General features: G+C 40.1%; 2 protein-coding genes across 4 annotated transcripts in view; one reads left to right on the plus strand and one right to left on the minus strand.

Moving 5' to 3' along the window:
• Window positions 1-405: 405 nt before the first annotated feature.
• Window positions 406-15,876, minus strand: part of LOC115150485 (homeobox protein Hox-C6) — a 59,886-nt gene continuing 44,415 nt past the window's right edge. For 2 of the 3 annotated variants that reach the window (XM_029693844.1, XM_029693841.1), the window contains exon 3: window positions 3,203-4,184. The gene's annotated coding sequence lies outside the window, so the exon portion shown is untranslated. Of the gene's footprint in view, window positions 1,158-3,202; window positions 4,185-15,876 lie in introns of those variants that run through there. The other variant, XM_029693842.1, reaches the window with a different exon arrangement.
• LOC115149799 (putative uncharacterized protein ENSP00000383309) lies at window positions 4,551-5,525 on the plus strand. Its single transcript, XM_029692626.1, has one exon. The coding sequence runs from the start codon at window positions 4,551-4,553 to the stop codon at window positions 5,523-5,525; it is 975 nt and encodes a 324-aa protein (XP_029548486.1).

The raw sequence follows: 15,876 nt of genomic DNA on the forward strand, positions 1-15,876 counted from the left end.
ACATCCACAGGTACACCTCCAATTGACTCAAATGATTTCAATTAGCCTATCAGAAGCTTCTAAAGCCATGACATCATTTTCTGGAATTTTCCAAGCTGTTTAAAGGCACAGTCAACTTAGTGTATGTAAACTTCTGACCCACTGGAATTGTGACACAGTGCGTTATAAGTGAAATACTCTGTCTGTAAACAATTGTTGGAAAAATTACTAACCGACTTGCCAAAACTCTAGTTTGTTAACAAGAAATTTGTGCAGTGGTTGAAAAACGAGTTTTAATGACTCCAACCTAAGTGTATGTAAACTTCCGACTTCAACTGTGTGTGTGTGTGTGTGTGTGTGTGTGTGTGTGTGTGTGTGTGTGTGTGTGTGTGTCAAGTGCACACAAGGAGATTGAATCTCAAGGGATTCTTTTGCAAGACACTACTTGATTTAATGTCAACATATTCCATGTAAACAGCTGTTGTTCAATCACTGAGAGATTTTCACATCTTTTGAAGGCTCTTGACAAATCTGGGAGGCATAAAATAGAGCTAATGATAATATGTATACGCCTTCAGAAGTTACACACACACACACACACACACACACACACACACACACACACACACACACACACACACACACACACAAACACACACAGTATTATTCAATCACTAAGCAGTATTATTCAATCGTTCACGCTCTACATTTCTTAACCACAGCATTACTTGATACAGGGAAGAAAAAGAAAAACGGAAGAACAAAGTGAGAAGTTTGAACAGCAGGCTTGTTTGGACCACCAGAGGCAATAACAAATAAACACAATCAAAAACAGGCAAACAGAGAAACCACTTGTTTGGTGTGGGTCATTGAGTCTTTCCTCCAGCATTGCTGCCATTACTTGGAGTTCCTCTTTTGAGTAATAGCCGTGGGATTTGGAGCCATGTGTCGCCAAAATGCTCTCTCATCTGCATCTGTTCCCACATTTACATAATTTCAATCTGAGTGTGATTAGACCAAAATGTCGTTATTCAGCAATGACTTGGGCTGCCAGCATGACCCCTTCCGGTAATGTAACCCAGAACATAGCTGTTTCCCTGGCTTCTGGAGTCATTGGGTTATGCTGTTTACTCCATCTTGTAACTCTAGTACTCCAGTGCAGGGCCTCCAGGGTAATGCTAAAGGATGAAGGGAAAACAAACAGAATTGTCATTCACAGTAGTAGGCTAGTTTTCATTACTTTTTTACTATAGGGTTATGAAAAACCTTCAATGAATAATAATGAGTAATTTCAACACAATTTCTAGAATTCTCTATTCGCTAAGACCTCAATTGAAGTTCTCAAGCCCCATATGTGAAATCTGCATAAAGAGAGGGTCTCCATGTGTTGGGTTCTTGTAGATTGAGTTGCATTAATTGTGCTGGTGTATTTCTCCCCCTCCTCTTGTTCTTCTGTGGCTGTGATTAATAGTCATATGACAGTAATAACAGAATTAGAATGGCAGAGCGCGAGGCGTGTAGCACAGAGTTGGCATTTGCTACTGTTACGAACAGGGGCCATTGGCGGGCCAACTCGTCCATTAAGCCCACTGCTCTGACTGCGTGGCTGACAGATGATAATGCAGTGGCGTATTTACAATAACAGCATCCGCGTACACAGCATACAGCCAGCCACTGCAAACACCATCAGAGAAGCAGACAGAGAGACAGATAGGGCGGGCGGGCGGGCGGGAGGGAGGGAGGGAGGGAGGGAGGTTGAGGGGAAAAAGAAAGAGAGGGGTAGGGAGAATGAGAGAGAGTAATATGGATGAGAGAAAAATAAACACTTCAAATATCAAATACACTTCACTGTAATTCTTTGATAATAATTATTTACACATTCTCAGAAATGTTATTATAATAATCTGTAGTCATTATTTGGCAAAAACCTTTTACCCTCAAAGTGTATCAGACTAAGCTAGGATGAAAACAGAAGGACAAAGCAGGATTTGATTGCAATGCAGGGATAATGTTACTATGCCCTGATGCAGGAGCTAACATTGTGTTCTATAGGGAGGAGGTCAGAGACCTGGCAGTGTGGTGCAAGGACAACAACCTATTCCTCAACGTCAGCAAGACAAAGGTGCTAATCGTGGACTACAGGAAACTAAGGGCTGAGTGCGCCCCCATTCACATCGACGGTCTGTAGTGGAGTGGGTCGAGAACTCAAGTTCCTCAGTGTCCACATCACTAAGGATCTATCATGGTCCACACACACCAACACAGTCATGAAGAGGGCACGACAACACCTCTTCCCCCTCAGGAGGCTGAAGAAATGTGGCCTGGGTCCTCAAATCCTATAAAAGTTCTACAGCTGCACCACTGAGAACATCTTGCTTTGCTACAACACCGCAAGGCGCTATAGAGGGTAGTGCATACGGCCCAGTACATTACTGGAGCCAAGCTCTCTGCCATCCAGGACCTCTATACCAAGCTGTGCCAGAGAAAGGTCCTAAAAATTGTCAAAGATTCCAGTCCTAGACTGTTCTCTCTGCTACTGCATGGCAAACAGTACCGATGCACCAAGTCTGGAACCAACAACATCCTGAAAAACTTCTACCCTCAAGCCGTAAGACTGCTAAATACTTAGTCAGGGTAGCTATTTGGATAACTATTTAACTATCTGCATTGACCCTTTTTGCACAAACTTTTTTGACAGATCACATACGCTGTTGCTACTGTTTATTATCTCTTATTTTTACTTACATGTACATACAGTATAGCCAAGTTATTGTTACTCATTGTGTATTTATTATTACTTTTATTATTACGTGTTTTACCTTTCTATTTTCTTTCACTCTGCATTGTTGGGAAGGGCCGTTAGTAAGCATTTCACTGTGTCGACACCTGTTGTTCATGAAGCATGTGACTAATAACATTTGATTTGATTTGCAAGAAAATGGTGTTGATCTCACAGCAGTCTGCAGACAATGCACCAAGGCATGGCTCGCTTCTTTCTCCTTCATTTAGAAATAATTCACATTGAATTTATGGACTACAAAATGATGAGTTTTGTGTGTTTTTAGTGTGTTTTCCATACAACAAGGAACAAAGGCTGTCTATTTGCCACTGGTAATGAATCCCTCTATTTCACAGTATGTAATCTTATTATTTGCATTTCTAATTTGAACATGCATCACATTTACATTGCTCAGTTCAAAAGACACAAACTAGAGAAATACCATCAACTCTCATATTAAAGCATTTAATAAACAATTTCACAAATGTGTACAACAAATTTAATTTCAATCTGTTTTTTCCATAGTTTATGGCTTCCATAATATTTGGTGGTGTGTCATTATCACAGGTGTATAAAACACATATACATATGTTTAACATATAAATTGTTTCAGTATTCAATATGAATATCTTAATACAATGTAGCAAAATACAATTAATGCATTCATCTAATTTAGCAATGAGAAAACAACTCACTTGAGGAATCACAATGGGCCTCCAGATATTGGTAGTTTGCAAAATAGCTAAATATTTTGTGTGTGTGTGTCCTCAGAACAATCTTATCAGAGGTACTTGTCATAGTGAGAGTCTTCTCCCAATGTCCCAACTGTAGCATCACATATCATATTAACCCGACTGGAACAGGTAAGGGTCCGTGGAGCTGGAGAGTTCACTAGCCTGCCCGTCAACAACAGTCCTCAGAGGTGTAGTCCAAAAGAGGCTGATGGCAAGATCAGTGTACTGAAGCAATTAGCCCTTGTCCAAGTTCCTGAGAGTAGCACTCTAATCTCAACGGCCCTCACTAATCATAACCTAATGTACTTACGGACAACATCACTTAATTCATAATCACTGCTGATCCAACAACGATCCCCCCTTAAGCTCTAGAGCTCAGCCTTGTTTGCTCCTCTTGTTTCCCATCGCTGAAGCTCTGTTTACTGTAGGGGATCAGAGGATGCACCATTTGCTGCAGGAGTGAGGTGGGTGCAGGCCATAGCTTCTACACTTAGGTCCTTGTCAGAGCACTGAGTGAAGTGCTGCTGCAGTCATATTCTCCCTTAGAGAATCATATCAAGGTGGAGCCCAAGAGCCAGGTTCCTCACAGCATCCATCCATGTGGCCGTCCAAGAGGAATAGGTGTGCTAGGCTCATCTGCTGTCTTTGTCACCGAACAGGATCCACCTTACTTTGCCTCTCAGGTGACATTCCTAGGGAGATAGAAAGCAGGGGAGAAAAACACATAGGGTTGAGGTTACATATACAAAACCAGAAATGATGGACTATCAGTCAATTTTGGTGGCATGATGCAACGCAATGCTTCGCACACAATTTCTGTAAAAATTGTATTACAGAAGAAAATAACATTTGTATTTGCAGACATTTTCACATTTTACAAAGCATTCTAGTTAGGTTTTTTATAAATACTTTTTTCCATCCAGGGCCTTGAACCAACACCACACTTAGAGGACAAGCTACCCTGCTTTGCCACTTTCATACCACTATTGTATGCATATTTGGGAGACTTCATGCCACATATAGCTTGCCTCCACACCCTGAGTCACAATGTTAGGTAAATGGAAACACCTATAGCCTCCACACTGAAGAGAATGCCTGTAGCCTCCACACTGAAGAGAATGCCTGTAGCCTCCACACTGAAGAGAATGCCTGTAGCCTCCACACTGAAGAAAACGCCTGTAGCCTCCACACTGAAGAGAATGCCTGTAGCCTCCACACTGAAGAGAATGCCTGTAGCCTCCACACTGAAGAGAATGCCTGTATCCTCCACACTGAAGAGAATGCCTGTAGTCTCCACGCTGAAGAGAATGCCTGTAGCCTCCACACTGAAGAAAACGCATGTAGCCTCCACACTGAAGAAAACGCCTGTAGCCTCCACACTGAAGAGAATGCCTGTAGTCTCCACACTGAAGAGATTGCCTGTAGCCTCCACACTTAAGAGAATGCCTGTAGCCTCCACACTGAAAAGAATGCCTGTAGCCTCCACACTGAAGAGATTGCCTGTAGCCTCCACACTGAAGAAAACGCCTGTAGCCTCCACACTGAAGAGAATGCCTGTAGCCTCCACACTGAAGAGAATGCCTGTAGCCTCCACACTGAAGAGAATGCCTGTAGCCTCCACACTGAAGAGAATGCCTGTAGCCTCCACACTGAAGAGAATGCCTGTATCCTCCACACTGAAGAGAATGCCTGTAGGCTCCACGCTGAAGAGAATGCCTGTAGCCTCCACACTGAAAAGAATGCCTGTAGTCACCACAATGAAGAGAATGCCTGTAGCCTCCACACTGAAGAGAATGCCTGTATCCTCCACACTGAAGAGAATGCCTGTAGCCACCACACTGAAGAGAATGCCTGTAGCCTCCACACTGAAGAGAATGCCTGTAGCCTCCACACTGAAGAGAATGCCTGTAGCCCCCAAACTGAAGAGAATGCCTGTAGCCTCCACACTGAAGAGAATGCCTGTAGCCTCCACACTGAAGAGAATGCCTGTAGTCTCCACACTGAAGAGAATAGGATACTCTCTTAGTCCCTAAAGTGGTTTGAAGGATGTTTTGTTGATATAAAGTGCAACAAATTAAATTAGTCAATTCTACTGAGCGATGTTTTCTGTCTTTGCATAACCATAGACGTTTAAAAACTTAATTTGCATTTATTTCACATTTGCCAGAAAAATAAACACAATATTGTTCCCTTTCTTACATGTGGATGGGAATGGTGGAATGGTGTGTTTACAGATATCCCTCTACAATATTTAGTTTAGTAATAGCCTGAGACATCAGTCAAACATAGTCAAACATCTGCCCCATTACAATAATGCAAATGTAATAAAACATATTATAAACAGAATGATATATTCCTTTACCCATAGAGGTACTCATACAGAGTCATAAAGAGGCAATGACAGTCATTAATATAGAAAACAAGACTTGGCTACAGTTGAAGTCAGAAGTGTACATACACTTAGGTTGGAGTCATTAAAACTCGTTTTTCAACCACTCCACAAATTTCTTGTTAACAAACTATAGTTTTGGCAAGTCGGTTAGGACATCTACTTTGTGCATGACACAAGTCACTTTTCCAGCAATTGTTTACAGACAGATTATTTCACTTATAATTCACTGTATCACAATTCCAGTGGGTCAGAAGTTTATATATACTAAGTTCACTGTTCCTATAAACAGCTTGGAAAATACCAGAAAATTATGTCATGGCTTTAGAAGTTTCTGATAGGCTAATTGACATCATTTGAGTCAATTGGAGGTGTACTTGTGGATGTATTTCAAGGCCTACTTTCAAACTCAGTGCCTCTTTGCTTGACATCATGGGAAAATTAGAAGAAATCAGCCAAGACCTCAGAAAAAAAATGATAGACTTCCACAAGTCTGGTTCATCCTTAGGAGAAATTTCCAAATGCTGGAAGGTACCACATTCATCTGTACAAACAATAGTACGCAAGTATAAACACCATGGGACCACGCAGCCGTCATACCGCTCAGGAAGGAGACGCGTTCTGTCTCCTAGAGATGAACGTACTTTGGTGCGATAAGTACAAATCAATCCCAGAACACCAGCAAAGGACCTTGTGAAGATGCTGGAGGAAACAGGTACAAAAGTATCTATATCCACAGTAAATCAAGTCCTATATCGATTTAACCTGAAAGGCCGCTCAGCAAGGAAGAAGCCACTGCTCCAAAACCACCATAAAAAAGCCAGACTACGGTTTGCAACTGCACATGGGGACAAAGATCGTACTTTTTGGAGAAATGTCCTCTGGTCTGATGAAACAAAAATAGAACTGTTTGGCCATAATGACCATTGTTATGTTTGGAGGAAAAAGGGGGAGGCTTGCAAGCAGAAGAACAATATCCCAACCGTGAAGCACAGGGATGGCAGCATCATGTTGTGGGGGTGCTTTGCTGCTCCCAAGGATGAACCAGACTTGTGGAGGTCTACAATTTTTTGGGAGGTCTTGGTTGATTCTTTTGATTTTCCCATGATGTCAAGCAAAGAGGCACTGAGTTTGAAGGTAGGCCTTGAAATACATCCACAGGTACACCTCCAATTGACTCAAATTATGTCAATTAGCCTACCAGAAACTTCTAAAGCCATGACATCATTTTCTGGAATTTTCCAAGCTGTTTAAAGGCACAGTCAACTTAGTGTATGTAAACTTATGACCCACTGGAATTATGAAACAGTGAATTTTATACGTGAAATAATCTGTCTGTAAACAATTGTTGGAAAAATGACTTGCACAAAGTAGATGTCCTAACTGACTTGCCAAAACTATAGTTTGTTAACAAGACATTTGTGGAGTGGTTGAAAAACGAGTTTTAAAGACTCCGACCTAAGTGTATTTAAACTTCCGACTTCTACTGTACATATTCTGCTGTGATTTGTATTATTGTTGTAATCAGTAGACCTAATTGGATTTCTAAAGTTTTGTCAAGTTGCCAAGCTGGGCAGGTTTATTTAAACAAGGAAAGCAATTCCAGCAAGGTTGTCAAACAATAGCAACAGCCCTGGCAATAGGCCTACATTGCACCAAATTAAATTATAGTTATGGGCTAAATAGTTACATGGAGAAGTATGCAGAAGCAATATGCAAATGAATTATAAAAAGTCTTTACATATGCTAATCACACAACTCAAATGCTTCTTAATTTTAAATTGAAATGATATTGCACTTGCTATTGCCCTGCCCATGCATACATTTCCCACAAGTATTTTCTGCCTAGACAAAAGAGAAGCAAGTTTGACAGCAATTTCCCATGTTAAATAATCCTCATAACTGATGTACCATGAACACCATAAAAGACATAGGCCTTAACAAAGTCAATGTTGGAACATTTTCTTGGCATTTTGCCTAACATTGAGCTTATCAGAAGTCAAATGTCAAATTATTATAATTCTATCCAAAATTGTGCCTTCTCAAAGCCTTCGGACATTTTGCAAAATTTTCTAAATATATCATATTGTTAAAGTGAACACTTGGATTTATTAAAGAAATCATGCAAATATTGTACAATTATATAATCCGCAATCTCTTCATTCTGAAGCAAAACTACTCTGCCATATCACTCGCAATTCTGCTTGACCACACTGATAAAAAACTATGAATGTATTATTATTAATAATATTAATATTACTTACAGAGTATGACACCATTAAACTAACATTTTAATTGTAATAATTTGCAAAGATATTTTCTATTTTGTTATTCTCTTTCTTCAGAGAGCTAGACTAGCTCAAGCCTTTCCTGTCCTTTCATTCACAAGCAGGCTGCAGCTCCTCGTGAACTCTGTGTGAACTGGGATGGCGACAATAAATCATTTTTTACTCTCCTCTCCCATCACTCGCGCCTGCCGTTAGCTCACCCTGTCAAACCATTATAATGTCTAGTCCCTGCCTTTGAGCTGGTCTAGGGGATATCGAGAAGAAATATCAATAAAAAGGAATTAGAAAAAAACTTCAATTAAATATTGAAGAAGATTTGAATCAAATAAGTCAAACTGGCTGTGTGCTGCTGGTAACTATAGGCATGTAGTCAATAAGACAAAGGCTTCACATGTTACAATGAGTTTATAATTCATTTGTTTAGGGAATTTATCAGGCAGATAGTGACGTATGAACTATACAAACAATCAATAAGACGTTTTGATTCAGCCCTAGGCAAACACAGTCACTCTCCTTGGGGTCAAATGGTATGATAGTCTATATAGGGGACAGACTGACCTGAGGGTGAGAGCAGGCAAAAGGCGAGCTGGGGAGACGTGAATAGGCGAGGTATGGGCAGTGGTTAGAACCCTGCATACAAATGGCGCTGTCTCGGTGCAGTCAGGGTAAGATTTATGACTCCATCGCGTTCTATTGCTGTAAACAACGCCGAGTAAAATATAAAAGTTTGAGTTGGCCGACGGTTGAGGAGACCTTGTTGTGTTGGACCAATAATAACGTGATAGACCGTTTCGCAGGATGGCATATCCTTGTATCAAGACAGCACAGGGTTTAAATTATAATTTAAAAAATGATGTAGGCTAATTTAGGTATCTAATTTAAATTGGGCGTTTAAGCATTTTGAAATCTTCCTCCACAATTATATTCACAACACATCAGGACTTTTATACAGGTGGAAGAGTGGGACTGTTTTCATTTGACAAGGTATTATCTACACTTAACCTAGATAAGCATTATAAATGGCCTCATGAACAGTTATTACATGACTGTTATCTCATGCCCTGGCTATAGGATTAGAGTTTATTGTGATAGCTGAAAGGTCCTACATTGTCCTATACCAGTATATGACCTAAATATGACCTAAATATGACCTAAATTGTTATATTTGTGTGTGATATGAAGGAATATCATGACCATTTGTTGCAAGTCAATTAGAGGACTATTAGACTATAGACAAATATAAGCTATTATTGTGTATGTGTACAGTGGTGTAAAGTACTTAAGAAAAATACTTTTAAGTACTACTTAAGTAGTTTTTTGGGGTATCTGTACTTTACTATTTATATTTTTAGCAACTTTTACTTTTACATTTAAAATAATGTACTTTTTACTCCTTACATTTTCCCTGACACCCAAAAAGTACTCATTACATTTGGAATGCTTAGCAGGACAGGAAAATTGTCTAATTTATGCACTTATCAAGAGAACATCGCTGGTCATCCCTACTGCCTCTGATCTGGCGGACTCACTAAACACAAATGCTTCGTTTGTGAATTTTGTCTGAGTGTTGAACAGTGCCCATGGCTATCTGTAAATTAAAAAAAACAATAAAATCGTGTTGTCTGGTTTGCTTAATATAAGACATTTTAAATTATTCATACTTTTACGTTTTATACTTAAGTACATTTAAAACCAAATACTTTTAGACTTTTACTCAAGTAGTATTTTACTGGGTGACTTTCACTTTTACTTGAGTCATTTTATTTTTAGGTATCTTTACTTTTACTTAAGTATGAAAATTGGGTACTTTTTCCACCACTGTGTGTGTGTGTGTGTGTGTATGTGTGTGTGTGTGTGTGTGTGTGTGTGTGTGTGTGTGTGTGTGTGTGTGTGTGTGTGTGTGTGTGTGTGTGTGTGTGTGTGTGTGTGTGTGTGTGTGTGTGTGTGTGTGTTACCCAGATAAACTTAGTTGATAGGCATTAGCATAACCTGTTAGCCCTACTGTCCCATCTAATGATGAGGTCATAGTAACTGCTGGAGCCTTGAGCACACACCATCTTCATTCAATTTCTTGACAAGACAGAATAATCCCTGGTGATGAAACAGTCATGACTGTTTGTGTGGGGAAAGCTTTATGTATCAGAGCACGGGCCTACTGTTGATTACTGTTGACACCCATACATCTGCAGTGGAAGCATCTTCTGAGTGCCATTTTGCTTTGACATGTTTCACACTGCATCTGTGACTGGATAGGATGAATAGGCTGACTGACCTCACTGTATTGCTCATTCACATAGAGATTTCCTATTTGATATTCTCCTCCTCCTCAAATAGTAAAATGTTTTGTCCATTGGACTAGATGGGACTGGGTATTATTCTCCACCAATGAGCCTGGAGGGAGAGTCAAACAAGACTTTATTTGTCAAGGCATAATTGTGGATCCTCCTAATGAGCCATATTAAATTGGAATTAAGGTTCCGGAAACACAACCTCCACCCTCATGTAAACAATCCTTTTTGGAATATAATAGTATACCCATAAACCTACCCACAAGCAAAGTTGTAGTGTAAAGTGTGAGTTAGACACATGTGGACAGCAGCTACCATGCGACTGAACTGAAAACAATTAACAAATGGATCTAAATCAAATTCCACCAAAGTGTTTAATTAGCCTACAGGCATATAATCTTAAGGACAATTGACATGGAAAGATATTGAAGATAGGCCAAGTAGTTTGTTTTGCAATAGTATCCCATTTGTCATCCATCACATGACTTAAAACGGGCTATTGGCGAATAACTTACAATTTTGTAAACTTGAAAGTAGCAAGTAATATAAATCTGTCATTCTCTTAGACCACATATTTTCTGAGAGAACATGTTGACACAGCCACCAGATTATTTGACTTGCAAAACTCCCTTAAGGGTGTGTATGTGATTTGTGAGGGGACTTGTAGACCTATATGAAAATACTAGCCACCTTTCGCAAAAATGATTGCTTACAATGTATATGAAGCACATCGGATAACACATGATAATATGCAAATAGTTTTGTTTCATGTAGGCTAAAGTATAATTTTTCATCACATCACGTGTGATAGGTTACAGGGAGAGGTCCTAAACGACGCACGCGCGCGCGCACGCATCCCGGGAGAAGGGAACATCTGCTGTGCTTCGGAGTTTGAATAAAGAAGCGGCTAGATTTATAACACATCACCATTGAGAGTGCCTCCCTTTTTGTTCAATAGCCAGACGACCTCTGTTTCAACCCTGGGCTCCTATACTACCGCCATGAGGCACATAACACTCTCCTGCACACTGAAACCATCGGCGAACTCCCAATAGAGATGGAATCAGCTAGGCTACCAATGTAAAATCCAAATGGTAAACTATTTATAGAAAATATTTTTCTAATAACTTGGTCATTTGATAAAATTATCACAAAAAGGCTGTGTAAATTAGGAAGCCATTGGCTGCAGCTGTGGCCTATATATCCTCCCACATAGCCTCGCCTATTCCAAAACCATTCCATGTCTTGTGGAAGAGTTCCGCATTTTTGAGGGACATGAGAGCAAAACTTGCCATAAATCAGAATGAGAAGGAGGAATGCTGGAAAGACTGCACAGTTCGAAAACAGCCCAGGGGCTGGGGACTCCTCCTGGCATGCAGCGACACAGAAAGCTATATATAAGCCCACTGAATGACACAAAGCGGAATGTTTTGAGTAATTTTATGGTTAAACCAATTGGCCTATAGGCCTAAATTGCAAGTTTGATCGCACCTTTCTCAGCCTATTAAAACGGCCTTATGCCTATAGACACAAAACTATCAAGGGTGCTTGCCAACATGAAGCTGTCTGAATTAAAGACGGATGTGGTGTTTAAGATATGACAACATCACGTCATAAAGACCCATTTGGGGAAATTTAGGCTTACGAAATAATGGTTTATTTCGAGCACCTAGACTACACACGTATTTTTGTAGGCTACCAAATTACACGAAAAATCTAAATACTACATACTACTAAATCCATTTAAACTTAAAAGTTAAAAACATGTTGTTTATGGGCATAGGCTAAATCATTTTACAAAAAGACAAAGTTCGATCTAGTCCTTCATCCCTCCTCGCATCATCGCTCTGGATAAGAGCGTCTGCTAAATGACTTAAATGTAAATGTAAACGTAAGGATTCGTTGACCTGAGAGCAAATGTCTGTCTGTGTGCGGTGTGACATGCCCACTGCACCTGCATAATAGCCTAGTTTGGTGCCAATACAGCCATTGGTCCATAACCCATACCACAGCGCTGAGTGGGTCTCTGCGTCACCTCTTCTCCTCCCTCTCCTCTAGTGTCCATCCCTGTCTCAAGTAGGGTCATGACCCTTTTCGTTGCCAGACACGAACTCACAAGTAAACATGTCATTGGGTGTTTAAATATTTATCATTGCTCGCAAACAGCAGAAAAATCCAGTGACTTGACCCTACCGCCAGAAACATGCAGTCCACACACCTCAATAGGCATGTTCTAGGCTCTTATCACGACAATAGTGTGTTTTCGTTGTTGGAGTTGCTGGTTACATCGAAATTCATTTTACAACCTATCAATTGTTCCTGAACACTTTTCTGACTCAGCCTTTTCATTAGCAAATGCAATGATGTTAGTCATAGATATCGATTATTTTTGCCAATATGAAAATGGAATGGACGTGTATTCATCACTGACACTGATCGCTCAGAAATGTCAACGTAAACACAGTAAGTGCAGAAACCCGATGATGTAGCCTATCAATTAAATCCTGACAGACACACATCTCTCTCTCTCTGTCCCGTCAAAGACACCTGGGAAGTATTAGGAGGTGATACTGTAAAACTTTTAGCCGACTGGATGGATGAACACGTGTGCTGCCTATAGGCCCATTGAAAATAGTGGATCGATTTGGTAGACTAACGCCTGTACTGAGAGGATGACACATTGAGATACATATTGAATTTTAAAAACACAATTTAAAGCTAGGCTACTAGCTGTACTATGTATCATTTAACCAAATGTAATAAAAAACGATTTGATGCTAAATATACACTGTGTACAAAACATTAGGAACACCTAGTCTTTCCATGACAGACTGACCAGGTGAATCCAGGTAAAAGCTATGATCCATTATTGATGTCACTTCTTAAATCCACTTCAATCAGTGTAGATGAAGGGGAGGAGACAGGTTATAGAAGGATTTTTAAGCCTTGAGACATGGATTGTGTATGTGTGCCATTCAGCGGGTAAATGGGCAAGAACAAAGGTTCAAGTGCCTTTGAACAGGGTATGGTAGTAGGTGCCAGACGCACCGGGTTGAGTGTGTCAAGAACTGCAGCTGCTGCTGGGTTTTTCACGCTCTGCAGTTTCCCGCGTGTATCAAGAATGGTCCACCACCCAAAGAACATCCAGCCAACTTGACACAACTGTGGGAAGAACTGAGTCAACATGGGCCAGAATCCCTGTGGAACGCTTTCGACACCTTGTAGAGTCAATGCCCCGATGAATTGAGGCTGTTCTGAGGGCAAAAGGGGCGTGCAATACAATATTAGGAAGGTGCTCCTAATGTTTTATACACTCAGTGTATAGACCTAAAAATACACTTTAGTAATTTAGCAAACACTTTTATCGAAAGTGTCTTACAATAGCGCTTAGAAACATTTTGGTATAGATGGCTCCAGTGGGAATCGAACCCACGATGCTGACGTTGCAACACAGGACCAATTTCTCCCCATAAACCTTGAATGTTTTATACAGGCCTATACGACATTTTTTAGTGTTAAATAGCCTCAGGTGTATTACATGTTAATAATCGTAAACTAAGCTTTGTTATAGGCTATTAATTTCAGACATTACTCACGCATTTACGGTATTACGGCATAATGAGATTTTAGGCTTCATATTTGTAGTTAGAGATCACAGATAGGCTACAGCATCAGAACAATTAACAAATCACATCACACACACTCTCCACAGGTCAATTAACGTAGAACAAACATCCACAATCAAGGCAACCCCATGAAGACATACACACACGTTACAAGTCGACGTTACAAGTCGAGGGAGCTTGACCGGCCATGTCAGGCCGTTGAAAAGGTCGAGCATCTCGGACTGGAATTAAGCTAATGGCACAGAAAACGTGTCCCCCGCCTGAACCCGTCTTTTATACCGTCCGCCTGAAAAAAATTTCAATACGATTGCCCTTTTCAGCCGCGCTATAGGGCGACAGAGTGGTAGGCTATAGAAAACAGATCACTGGGAGGCAGCGATTTTGGTATGCATACACCCTCATTTCTCACCGGTGTCCGGGAGTATAATGGCAGCCAGAACGGTGGGTGGATCTGGAGGGGTTCCACTCTCACCGAAAGTCATGGCCAAGTGAAACTCAGAACAGCCCATGTCGCTTTGTTCTATAAGAAAGAGCTGAGAGGTCCATGCTAAGATAGGAACATGTATATTAGAGGAATACTCCACTCAAAAACTGCAAAACTCATCATACTGTGACCTTTTCTGTATTTTGACAGTTCTATATCTTGAAACGTAATTACTGACATGCAAAAAATGTTGGGAATGTATCAACAGTGGACTAATGAAACAAATACCAAAAGATATTGAGTGGTATTTTCCTTTAAGACTTAGAATATCAAGGCTTATAACTTCAGTCTATACGGAGATGCTCACTAGCAGTATTTGGGCCTCAGGCAATTAACGCCACAATCTGTAGACATCTAACTGCTTATTAACTTATACACATATTATAACAAAACACTTAGGATTTTGTTGTCATATAAGACTTTGTAAACAGTTTTGAAAAGTATTTTTGCTTGGAATGTCATCCCCTTGAGCACTACAGATAACCTATAGAAGATATCAAGTGTTATTTGCATGTGAAAATGGCTTGGAATACAACTCTTGCAAATTGTAGATTGAAAGTGAATCTGTAGGCTACGAAGCTGCAGTGAGTTTTATAACGCTGCTAATATCAGTCTAACCTACACATTTTAAAATCACTTTAGATTGAAGAGACATAGTAGCTGGTTTGATTTGTAGTACGACTGTGTGCATGAATATTTTTCCTAGAATAACTAGACGAATTCAGTGCTTTCTACAATAAAAAATGTGTCATGAAATAACGTAATACAATATACACATATTTTTAAGTTATAGCCAATTTGTTGAGGCTTTCATAGGTCTAGTTATGTTTAATATGTGCAAAACAGTTGCACATGGGCTTATGGAAATGCGCACGCAGGTCCATAACATTGTTGGTAGCCTGCTTGAAACACGTCACCTGTGCTCGTATGAATCAAACTTTGTTTGCAAACACATTCTATGGCATTAGTTTAAGTTTTATCAATGCATAATGTGCATTTGAATTTGGGGAAAACATTTTCAACCTTTTGGTGAACTCTGAAAGGGCTATTCATGTGAGATGACTCGGAAAACCCTCTGCCCCTCTTACCCATAGAAGAATGGAACTGCTCTAAGAGAAGTTATCAATCAGTTATTCCGATGGCATACGGGCCTAGGCCTACCACCTTAAGGTCCGAGCACTTCTTCGTTTGCAATGGGGACGCTCAAGGGTTCCCCATCTCTTACATTAATACATTTTCAAAACATGGTGTAGGTCACATGTAAATAGAATATAGGTTTTTATGCTGAATACGTAAATAAAGATGACTC

Source organism: Salmo trutta, chromosome 16 (assembly GCF_901001165.1).
Source record: "Salmo trutta chromosome 16, fSalTru1.1, whole genome shotgun sequence".
NCBI lineage: Eukaryota > Metazoa > Chordata > Actinopteri > Salmoniformes > Salmonidae > Salmo > Salmo trutta.